We start from the raw sequence: 13,339 nt of genomic DNA on the forward strand, positions 1-13,339 counted from the left end.
CAGCTCTACTGTGTACACATACAGCTCAGCTACATGTACATTACACACATACAGCTCTACTGTGTACACATACAGCTCAGCTACATGTACATTACACATATACAGCTCTACTGTGTACACATACAGCTCAGCTACATGCACATTACACATATACAGCTCTACTGTGTACTCATACAGCTCCGCTACATGCACATTACACATATACAGCTCTACTGTGTACACATACAGCTCAGCTACATGCACATTACACATATACAGCTCTACTGTGTACACATACAGCTCAGCTACATGTACATTACACATATACAGCTCTACTGTGTACACATACAGCTCAGCTACATGCACATTACACATATACAGCTCTACTGTGTACACATACAGCTCAGCTACATGTACATTACACACAGCTCTACCGTGTACACATACAGCTCAGCTACATGCACATTACACATATACAGCTCTACTGTACACATACAGCTCAGCTACATGTACATTACACATATACAGCTCTACTGTGTACACATACAGCTCAGCTACATGTACATTACACATATACAGCTCTACTGTGTACACATACAGCTCAGCTACATGTACATTACACATATACAGCTCTACTGTGTACACATACAGCTCAGCTACATGCACATTACACATATACAGCTCTACTGTGTACACATACAGCTCAGCTACATGTACATTACATATATACAGCTCTACTGTGTACACATACAGCTCAGCCACATGTACATTACTCATATACAGCTCTACTGTGTACACATACAGCTCAGCCACATGCACATTACACATATACAGCTCTACTGTGTACACATACAGCTCAGCTACATGTACATTTCACATATACAGCTCTACTGTGTACACATACAGCTCAGCCACATGTACATTACACATATACAGCTCTACTGTGTACACATACAGCTCAGCTACATGTACATTTCACATATACAGCTCTACTGTGTACACATTGTCACGATGCCGGCTGGCAGGTAGTGGATCCTCTGTGCCAGAGAGGGATTGGCGTGGACCGTGCTAGTGGATCGGTTCTAAGTCACTACTGGTTTTCACCAGAGCCCGCCGCAAAGCGGGATGGTCTTGCTGCGGCGGTAGTGACCAGGTCGTATCCACTAGCAACGGCTCAACCTCTCTGGCTGCTGAAGATAGGCGCGGTACAAGGGAGTAGACAGAAGCAAGGTCGGACGTAGCAGAAGGTCGGGGCAGGCAGCAAGGATCGTAGTCAGGGGCAACGGCAGGAGGTCTGGAACACAGGCTAGGAACACACAAGGAAACGCTTTCACTGGCACAATGGCAACAAGATCCGGCGAGGGAGTGAAGGGGAAGTGAGGTATAAATAGGGAGTGCACAGGTGAACACACTAATAGGAACCACTGCGCCAATCAGCGGCGCAGTGGCCCTTTAAATCGCAGAGACCCGGCGCGCGCGCGCCCTAGGGAGCGGGGCCGCGCGCGCCGGGACAGGACAGACGGAGAGCGAGTCAGGTACGGGAGCCGGGATGCGCATCGCGAGCGGGCGCTACCCGCATCGCGAATCGCATCCCGGCTGGAGACGGTATCGCAGCGCACCGGGTCAGTGGAGCTGCCCGGAGCGCTGCGGTAGCGAGAGAGAAGCGAGCGCTCCGGGGAGGAGCGGGGACCCGGAGCGCTCGGCGTAACAGTACCCCCCCCCTTGGGTCTCCCCCTCTTCTTAGAGCCTGAGAACCTGAGGAGCAGACTTTTGTCTAGGATGTTGTCCTCAGGTTCCCAGGATCTCTCTTCAGGTCCACAGCCCTCCCAATCCACTAAAAAGAACCTTTTTCCTCTGACCGTCTTGGAGGCCAGTATCTCTTTCACTGAGAAGACGTCAGAAGAACCGGAGACAGGAGTGGGAGAAACTAATTTGGGAGAGAAACGGTTGATGATGAGTGGTTTAAGAAGAGAGACATGAAAGGCATTAGGAATACGGAGAGAAGGAGGAAGAAGAAGTTTGTAAGAGACAGGATTAATTTGGCACAAGACTTTGAAAGGACCAAGATAGCGTGGACCCAGTTTGTAACTGGGGACACGAAAGCGGACATATTTAGCGGAGAGCCATACCTTGTCTCCGGGAGCAAAAATGGGGGGAGCTCTTCTTTTCTTATCGGCAAACTTTTTCATGCGAGATGAAGCCTGTAAAAGAGAATCTTGGGTCTCTTTCCATATGGTGGAAAGATCACGAGTCACTTCATCTACAGCGGGCAAACCAGAGGGCAAGGGAGTAGGGAGGGGGGGAAGAGGGTGACGGCCGTACACCACGAAAAATGGGGATTTGGAGGAAGATTCAGAGACTCTAAAGTTATACGAGAATTCGGCCCATGGTAGAAGATCTGCCCAATCATCCTGGCGGGAGGAAACAAAATGTCGTAAATAATCACCCAAGACCTGGTTAATTCTTTCTACTTGTCCATTGGATTGAGGATGATATGCAGAAGAAAAGTTTAATTTAATCTTGAGTTGTTTACAGAGAGCCCTCCAGAATTTTGACACGAATTGGACGCCTCTATCCGAGACTATCTGTGTGGGCAACCCGTGAAGACGAAAAATGTGTACAAAAAATTGTTTAGCCAACTGAGGCGCTGAAGGAAGACCAGGAAGAGGGATGAAATGTGCCATCTTGGAGAATCGATCAACGACCACCCAAACAACAGTGTTGCCACGGGATGGGGGTAGGTCTGTAATAAAATCCATACCAATCAGAGACCAAGGCTGTTCGGGGACAGGCAGAGGATGAAGAAAACCAGCGGGCTTCTGGCGAGGAGTCTTATCCCGGGCACAGACAGTGCAGGCTCGCACAAAGTCCACAACATCCGTCTCCAGATTCGGCCACCAATAGAAGCGAGAGATGAGTTGCACAGATTTCTTGATGCCCGCATGGCCTGCGAGATGGGAGGAGTGACCCCATTTGAGGATTCCGAGGCGTTGGCGTGGAGTGACGAAGGTCTTCCCTGGAGGAGTTTGCCTGATGGAGGCTGGAGAAGTGGAAATCAGGCAGTCAGGAGGAATGATGTGTTGCGGAGAGAGTTCAACTTCCGAGGCATCCGAGGAACGAGAGAGAGCATCGGCCCTAATGTTCTTATCGGCAGGCCGAAAGTGAATTTCAAAATTAAATCGGGCAAAGAACAGAGACCACCTGGCCTGGCGAGGATTCAGCCGTTGGGCAGACTGGAGATAGGAGAGGTTCTTGTGATCGGTGTAAATAATAACTGGAAATCTTGATCCCTCCAGCAGATGCCTCCATTCCTCAAGTGCTAATTTAATGGCTAGAAGCTCTCGATCCCCGATGGAGTAGTTCCTCTCCGCCGGAGAGAAGGTCCTAGAAAAAAAACCACAAGTAACAGCATGCCCGGAAGAATTTTTTTGTAGAAGGACCGCTCCAGCTCCTACAGAGGAGGCATCAACCTCCAATAGGAAGGGTTTAGATGGGTCAGGTCTGGAGAGCACAGGAGCCGAAGAAAAGGCAGACTTGAGCCGTTTAAAGGCGTCTTCCGCTTGAGGAGGCCAAGACTTGGGATTGGCATTTTTTTTGGTTAAAGCCACGATAGGGGCCACAACGGTAGAAAAATGTGGAATAAATTGCCTGTAATAATTGGCGAACCCCAAAAAACGTTGGATAGCACGGAGTCCGGAGGGGCGTGGCCAATCTAAGACGGCAGAGAGTTTGTCTGGATCCATTTGTAGTCCTTGGCCAGAGACCAAGTATCCTAGGAAAGGAAGAGATTGGCATTCAAACAGACATTTCTCTATCTTGGCATAAAGTTGATTGTCACGAAGTCTCTGAAGAACCATACGGACATGCTGGCGGTGTTCTTCTAGATTGGCAGAAAAAATCAGGATATCGTCCAGATATACAACAACACAGGAGTATAAGAGATCACGAAAAATTTCATTAACAAAGTCTTGGAAGACGGCAGGGGCGTTGCACAGGCCAAAGGGCATGACCAGATACTCAAAGTGTCCATCTCTAGTGTTAAATGCCGTTTTCCATTCATCCCCCTCTCTGATGCGGATGAGATTATAAGCACCTCTTAAGTCCAGTTTGGTAAAGATGTGGGCACCTTGGAGGCGATCAAAGAGTTCAGAGATGAGGGGTAGGGGGTAGCGGTTCTTTACCGTGATTTTATTAAGACCGCGGTAGTCAATGCAAGGACGTAGAGAGCCATCTTTTTTGGACACAAAGAAAAATCCGGCTCCGGCAGGAGAGGAGGATTTACGGATAAAGCCTTTTTTTAAATTTTCCTGGATGTACTCCGACATAGCAAGAGTCTCTGGGGCGGACAGAGGATAGATTCTGCCCCGGGGTGGAGTAGTGCCCGGGAGGAGGTCAATAGGACAATCATAAGGCCTGTGAGGAGGTAGAGTCTCAGCTTGTTTTTTGCAAAAAACATCCGCAAAGTCCATATAGGCCTTAGGGAGACCGGTTACAGGGGGAACCACAGAGTCACGGCAAGGGGTACTGGGAACCGGTTTTAGGCAGTCCTTGAAACAAGAGGGCCCCCAACTCTTGATCTCCCCAGTGGACCAATCCAGGGTTGGGGAATGGAGTTGAAGCCAGGGTAGTCCAAGGAGGATTTCGGAAGTGCAATTGGGGAGGACCAAAAATTCAATCTTCTCGTGATGAGGTCCGATGCACATTAGAAGGGGCTCCGTGCGGAGACGTATGGTACAGTCCAATCTTTCATTGTTTACACAATTGATGTAGAGGGGTCTGGCGAGACTGGTCACTGGGATGTTGAACCTGTTGACGAGAGAGGCCAAAATAAAATTTCCTGCAGATCCGGAATCCAAGAAGGCCATAGTAGAGAAGGAGAAGGCAGAGGCAGATATCCGCACAGGCACAGTAAGACGTGGAGAAGCAGAGTAGACATCAAGGACTGTCTCACCTTTGTGCGGAGTCAGCGTACGTCTTTCCAGGCGGGGAGGACGGATAGGACAATCCTTCAGGAAGTGTTCGGTACTGGCACAGTACAGGCAGAGATTCTCCATGCGGCGTCGTGTCCTCTCTTGAGGTGTCAGGCGAGACCGGTCGACCTGCATAGCCTCCACGGCGGGAGGCACAGGAACGGATTGCAGGGGACCAGAGGAGAGAGGAGCCGGGGAGAAAAAACGCCTTGTGCGAACAAAGTCCATATCCTGGCGGAGCTCCTGACGCCTTTCGGAAAAACGCATGTCAATGCGAGTGGCAAGATGGATGAGTTCATGTAGGTTAGCAGGGATTTCTCGTGCGGCCAGAACATCTTTAATGTTGCTGGATAGGCCTTTTTTAAAGGTCGCGCAGAGGGCCTCATTATTCCAGGATAATTCTGAAGCAAGAGTACGGAATTGTACGGCGTACTCGCCAACGGAAGAATTACCCTGGACCAGGTTCAACAGGGCAGTCTCAGCAGAAGAGGCTCGGGCAGGTTCCTCAAAGACACTTCGAATTTCCGAGAAGAAGGAGTGTATAGAGGCAGTGACGGGGTCATTGCGGTCCCAGAGCGGTGTGGCCCATGACAGAGCTTTTCCAGACAAAAGGCTGACTACGAAAGCCACCTTAGACCTTTCAGTAGGAAACTGGTCCGACATCATCTCCAAGTGCAGGGAACATTGGGAAAGAAAGCCACGGCAGAATTTAGAGTCCCCATCAAATTTATCCGGCAAGGATAGTCGTAGACCAGAAGCGGCCACTCGCTGCGGAGGAGGTGCAGGAGCTGGCGGAGGAGATGATTGCTGAAGCTGTGGTAGTAGCTGCTGTAGCATCACGGTCAGTTGAGACAGCTGTTGGCCTTGTTGCGCTATCTGTTGTGACTGCTGGGCGACCACCGTGGTGAGGTCGGCGACAACTGGCAGAGGAACTTCAGCGGGATCCATGGCCGGATCTACTGTCACGATGCCGGCTGGCAGGTAGTGGATCCTCTGTGCCAGAGAGGGATTGGCGTGGACCGTGCTAGTGGATCGGTTCTAAGTCACTACTGGTTTCACCAGAGCCCGCCGCAAAGCGGGATGGTCTTGCTGCGGCGGTAGTGACCAGGTCGTATCCACTAGCAACGGCTCAACCTCTCTGGCTGCTGAAGATAGGCGCGGTACAAGGGAGTAGACAGAAGCAAGGTCGGACGTAGCAGAAGGTCGGGGCAGGCAGCAAGGATCGTAGTCAGGGGCAACGGCAGGAGATCTGGAACACAGGCTAGGAACACACAAGGAAACGCTTTCACTGGCACAATGGCAACAAGATCCGGCGAGGGAGTGAAGGGGAAGTGAGGTATAAATAGGGAGTGCACAGGTGAACACACTAATAGGAACCACTGCGCCAATCAGCGGCGCAGTGGCCCTTTAAATCGCAGAGACCCGGCGCGCGCGCGCCCTAGGGAGCGGGGCCGCGCGCGCCGGGACAGGACAGACGGAGAGCGAGTCAGGTACGGGAGCCGGGATGCGCATCGCGAGCGGGCGCTACCCGCATCGCGAATCGCATCCCGGCTGGAGACGGTATCGCAGCGCACCGGGTCAGTGGAGCTGCCCGGAGCGCTGCGGTAGCGAGAGAGAAGCGAGCGCTCCGGGGAGGAGCGGGGACCCGGAGCGCTCGGCGTAACACACATACAGCTCAGCTACATGTACATTACACATATACAGCTCTATTGTGTACACATACAGCTCAGCTACATGTACATTACACATATACAGCTCTACTGTGTACACATACAGCTCAGCTACATGCACATTACACATATACAGCTCTACTGTGTACACATACAGCTCAGCTACATGCACATTACACATATACAGCTCTACTGTGTACACATACAGCTCAGCTACATGTACATTACACATATACAGCTCTACTGTGTACACATACAGCTCAGCTACATGCACATTACACATATACAGCTCTACTGTGTACACATACAGCTCAGCTACATGTACATTACACATATACAGCTCTACTGTGTACACATACAGCTCAGCTACATGTACATTACACATATACAGCACTACTGTGTACACATACAGCTCAGCTACATGTACATTACACATATACAGCTCTACTGTACACATACAGCTCAGCTACATGTACATTACACATATACAGCTCTACTGTGTACACATACAGCTCAGCTACATGTACATTACACATATACAGCTCTACTGTGTACACATACAACTCAGCTACATGTACATTACTCATATACAGCTCTACTGTGTACACATACAGCTCAGCTACATGTACATTTCACATATACAGCTGTACTGTGTACACATACAGCTCAGCCACATGCACATTACACATATACAGCTCTACTGTGTACACATACAGCTCAGCTACATGTACATTTCACATATACAGCTCTACTGTGTACACATACAGCTCAGCCACATGTACATTACACATATACAGCTCTACTGTGTACACATACAGCTCAGCTACATGTACATTTCACATATACAGCTCTACTGTGTACACATACAGCTCAGCTACATGTACATTACACATATACAGCTCTATTGTGTACACATACAGCTCAGCTACATGTACATTACACATATACAGCTCTACTGTGTACACATACAGCTCAGCTACATGCACATTACACATATACAGCTCTACTGTGTACACATACAGCTCAGCTACATGCACATTACACATATACAGCTCTACTGTACACATACAGCTCAGCTACATGTACATTACACATATACAGCTCTATTGTGTACACATACAGCTCAGCTACATGTACATTACACATATGCAGCTCTACTGTGTACACATACAGCTCAGCTACATGCACATTACACATATACAGCTCTACTGTGTACACATACAGCTCAGCTACATGCACATTACACATATACAGCTCTACTGTGTACACATACAGCTCAGCTACATGTACATTACACATATACAGCTCTACTGTGTACACATACAGCTCAGCTACATGCACATTACACATATACAGCTCTACTGTGTACACATACAGCTCAGCTACATGTACATTACACATATACAGCTCTACTGTGTACACATACAGCTCAGCTACATGTACATTACACATATACAGCACTACTGTGTACACATACAGCTCAGCTACATGTACATTACACATATACAGCTCTACTGTACACATACAGCTCAGCTACATGTACATTACACATATACAGCTCTATTGTGTACACATACAGCTCAGCTACATGTACATTACACATATACAGCTCTACTGTGTACACATACAGCTCAGCTACATGTACATTACACATATACAGCTCTACTGTGTACACATACAGCTCAGCTACATGTACATTACACATATACAGCTCTACTGTGTACACATACAGCTCAGCTCCTTGTACATTACACATATACAGCTCTACTGTGTACACATACAGCTCAGCTACATGCACATTACACACAGCTCTACTGTGTACACATACAGCTCAGCTACATGTACATTACACATATACAGCACTACTGTGTACACATACAGCTCAGCTACATGTACATTACATATATACAGCTCTACTGTGTACACATACAGCTCAGCTACATGTACATTACACATATACAGCTCTACTGTGTACACATACAGCTCAGCTACATGTACATTACACATATACAGATCTACTGTGTACACATACAGCTCAGCTACATGTACATTACACATATACAGCTCTACTGTGTACACATACAGCTCAGCTACATGTACATTACACATATACAGCTCTACTGTGTACACATACAGCTCAGCTACATGTACATTACACATATACAGCTCTACTGTGTACACATACAGCTCAGCTACTTGTACATTACACATATACAGCTCTACTGTGTACACATACAGCTCAGCTACATGCACATTACACACAGCTCTACTGTGTACACATACAGCTCAGCTACATGTACATTACACATATACAGCACTACTGTGTACACATACAGCTCAGCTACATGTACATTACATATATACAGCTCTACTGTGTACACATACAGCTCAGCTACATGTACATTACACATATACAGCTCTACTGTGTACACATACAGCTCAGCTACATGTACATTACACATATACAGCTCTACTGTGTACACATACAGCTCAGCTACATGTACATTACACATATACAGCTCTACTGTGTACACATACAGCTCAGCTACATGTACATTACACATATACAGCTCTACTGTGTACACATACAGCTCAGCTACATGTACATTACACATATACAGCTCTACTGTGTACACATACAGCTCAGCTACTTGTACATTACACATATACAGCTCTACTGTGTACACATACAGCTCAGCTACATGCACATTACACACAGCTCTACTGTGTACACATACAGCTCAGCTACATGTACATTACACATATACAGCACTACTGTGTACACATACAGCTCAGCTACATGTACATTACATATATACAGCTCTACTGTGTACACATACAGCTCAGCTACATGTACATTACACATATACAGCTCTACTGTGTACACATACAGCTCAGCTACATGTACATTACACATATACAGCTCTACTGTGTACACATACAGCTCAGCTACATGTACATTACACATATACAGCTCTACTGTGTACACATACAGCTCAGCTACATGTACATTACACATATACAGCTCTACTGTGTACACATACAGCTCAGCTACATGTACATTACACATATACAGCTCTACTGTGTACACATACAGCTCAGCTACATGTACATTACACATATCCAGCTCTACTGTGATAAAATGCTGAATGCTGAATTCTCATAAGAAACCAGTGATCAGCGATTCTGCCGCATGACTGCTCATGCCTGGATCTCAGGCACTGAGCAGTCATTCGGCGATCGGACAGCGAGGAGGCAGGTAGGGGCCCTCCCGCTGTCCTGTAAGCTGTTCGGGATGCCGTGATTAGCCGCGGCTATCCCGAACAGCCCGACTGAGCTAGCCGGGAACTTTCACTTTCACTTTTAGCCGCGCGGCTCAGCTCTGAGCGCGCGGCTAAAGGGTTAATAGCTGCGCGCTATTAGAGGCGGGTCCCGGCTTCACTATGACGCCGGGCCCGCCATGATATGACGCTGGGTTACTGTGTAACCCCGCGTTATATCAGAAGAGCAGGACCAAGGACGTACCGGTACGTCCTTGGTCCTTAAGGGGTTAATATAAGGATATGCTGGCGAATGTCTCAATTTTAACATCAGTGTTGAGGGATTAGCCAATGTCATTGTATACATCTACCACAGTAGTGCACCCATATTCCTGTATTGTATTATTCTAATTGTTACACATCCACACCCCTATCTGGTGTAGGATTCTATTGTGGCACTTGTAGTCCGCTGCAGGCATCCTCCATTGTATGCATTTTTATGCTGGGGACCGCCCCTAGCAACGGACTACAAGGGCAGGATCTGCTTCCCCAATATAAATGCACAACCGCATTTGGGGTTGAGCACCTCCAGCCATTTGAGACCACGTTTTTTGTTGTTTGTTTAGGAGAGAGAATCCCCCGCAGATATTAGAGGAGAATAAGAAGAGAGATAGAAGATGGATCAGGGATTTATAAAGGACGATGGTTTAATATGATACAAGATGAATAACTGGATCAGTAGTGTAGTGTCTGGAGTATGCTGGGCTTTGTAGTGCCATCAGTGTTGTAGAGCCATAACTGGGATGAGACATGATCAGGTCAGCTGGTAGGATGGGGAGAATGTTCCCTGATGTCACATTCTGGGATCATTCTAGATGGAACTTTCTGATGTTTTACAAATAAAGATATGAAAGATTTTCTGGTTATTACTTAGAAATAATCCAATCTGTTTTCTTCTTCACAGATGACTGTACCAGGAGATCAGAGGAGAATCTTATATCTTCAGATTATAAAGCAGATGATGATATCACACAAGATACATATGAAGAACATTCCATTATCCCAGATACACCCTCAGCCCTTCACAGCCAAGATCTGTCATCTCATCCTGTTATACAAGTCCGACCTAAAGATTCATCTCAGTCTGTTAAACAAAATAAAAGCTACAGAAAGAATATTGGACATCAAAAAGCAAATGCATGGAAAAGGTCATTGTCATGGCCAGAATGTGGGAAATGTCTTACTTATAAGTCACAACTTGCTAGACATCTAAGAATTCACACAGGGGAGAAGCCATTTTCATGTTCAGAATGTGGAAAATGTTTTGCTGAAAATGTTAATCTTGTTCAATATCAAAAAACTCACACATAGGAAAATCTGTTTTCATGCCCAGAATGTGGGAAATGTTTTACTCAGAAATCACATCTTGTTCATCATCAAAACGCTCACACAGGGGTGAAGCCATTTTTATGCCTAGAATGTGGAAAATGTTTTACTAGAAAAGCATTTCTTATTATACATCAGAAATTTCACACAGGAGAGAAGCCATTTTCATGTGTAGAATGTGGGAAATGTTTTACTCAGAAACCACATCTTGTTCAACATCAAAAAACTCACACAGGAGAGAAGCCATTTTCATGTCCGGAATGTGGGAAATATTTTTCTCAGAAATCAGAGCTTGTCAAACATCAAATAATTCACACAGAGGAGAAGCTATATTCATGTTTAGAATGTGGGAAATGTTTTACTCAGAAATCATATCTTGTTCATCATCAAAACACTCACACAGGGGTGACGCCATTTGTATGACCAGAATGTGGGAAATGTTTTACTGCAAATTCTAGTCTTGTTGACCATCTACGAATTTGCACAGGAGAGAAACCATTCTTATGCCAAGAATGTTGAAAACGTTTTACTAAGAAATCAAGTTTTATTACACATCAAAAAGTTTACATAGGGACGAAGACATTTTCATGTTCAGAATGTGGGAAATGTTTTTCTCAGAAATAATATTTTGTCATACATCAAAGAATTCACACAGGGGAGAAGCCATATTCATGTTTAGAATGTGGGAAATGTTTTACTCAGAAATCAGATCTTGTTCATCATCAAAACGCTCATACAGGGGTGAAGCCATTTGTATGCCTAGAATGTGGAAAATGTTTTGCTAGAAAAGCATTTCTTATTATACATCAGAAATTTCACACAGGAGAAAAGCCATTTTCATGTGTAGAATATGGGAAATGTTTTACTCAGAAACCAAACCTTGTTCAACTCCAAAAAACACACAGGAGAGAAGCCATTTTCATGTTCAGAATGTGGAAAATATTTTACTCAGAAATCAAATCTTGTTCAACATTAAAAAAAACACACAGGAGAGAAGCCATTTTCATGTTCAAAATGTGGAAAATGTTTTGCTCAAAAATCTTATCGTGTTAAACATCAAAAAACTCACTCAGGGGAGAAGCCATATTCATGTCCGGAATGTGGGAAATGTTTTACTACAAAATCAGTTCTTATTAAACATCAAAAAGTTCACATATGATTTTCATGTGTATAGTATGGAAAAACTTAGTTTTAGAAACCAGATCTTATTGAACATCAAAAAAAACAAAAACTCACAGGGGACAGAAGCCATTTTCATGTTCACAATGCAGAAATGTCTTACCCCAAAACCAAGTTTTGTTACAAATCACAGAATTCACATGTGGAGAAGCCATTTTTATGCCTAGAATGTGGGAAATGTTTTACATGGAAATGAAAACTTATGAAAAAGTTCACACAGGATAGAAAACAATTTATATCACTAAATGATGTTTAAAAAATATCTAACATTACCACCAATTGTCTGGTATCTAAAAAGCGAATAAAATCCAGATAACACATCTATGTATTATCCATGAGTATAGAATAGTTGGTGTATATATAAAGTATGCAAAGTTTCTCATCACACCACCATCTCAGGTAGTGCGCCCTCTGATCAACTCTGGCTCTGGTAACAAAGTCTCAGAAGCTGATTGGGATTAACCCCTTAAGGATGCAGGGTTTTTCCATTTAAATTTTTTCCTCATCACATTCTAAAAATCATAACACTTTCAATTTTGCACCTAAAATTCCATATTATGGCTTATTTTTCGCACCACCAATTCTACTTTGCAGTGACATCAGTCAGTTTACCCAAAACTCCACGGCAATATGGGAAAAAATTTTTGGGGGCTTTCGTTCCTACGCAGTACATTTTTGAAAACTTCTCTTTATTCTGTAGGTCCATACGATTAAAATGAAACCCTACTTATATAGGTTTGATTTTGTCGTACTTCTGGAAAAAATCATAATTACATGCAGGAAAATTTATAAGTTAAAAATTATCATCTTCTGACCCCTATAACTTTTTTATTTTTCCGTGTACGGGACGGTATGAGGACTCATTTTTTGCGCCGTGTTCTGAAGTTTTTATCGG

At 45.1% G+C, this 13,339-nt stretch overlaps 1 protein-coding gene across 1 annotated transcript in view; it reads left to right on the forward strand.

Moving 5' to 3' along the window:
* The window catches only part of LOC130298582 (zinc finger protein 286A-like), a 32,356-nt gene extending 19,492 nt beyond the window's left edge, over window positions 1–12,864 (forward strand). The window contains exon 2 of the mRNA XM_056551354.1: window positions 10,844–12,864. Coding sequence (XP_056407329.1) covers window positions 10,844–11,250 — 407 coding nt within the window. The 3' untranslated portion in view covers window positions 11,251–12,864. The remainder of the gene's footprint in view (window positions 1–10,843) is intronic.
* Window positions 12,865–13,339: the final 475 nt, after the last annotated feature.

This window comes from Hyla sarda, chromosome 1 (assembly GCF_029499605.1).
Source record: "Hyla sarda isolate aHylSar1 chromosome 1, aHylSar1.hap1, whole genome shotgun sequence".
NCBI lineage: Eukaryota > Metazoa > Chordata > Amphibia > Anura > Hylidae > Hyla > Hyla sarda.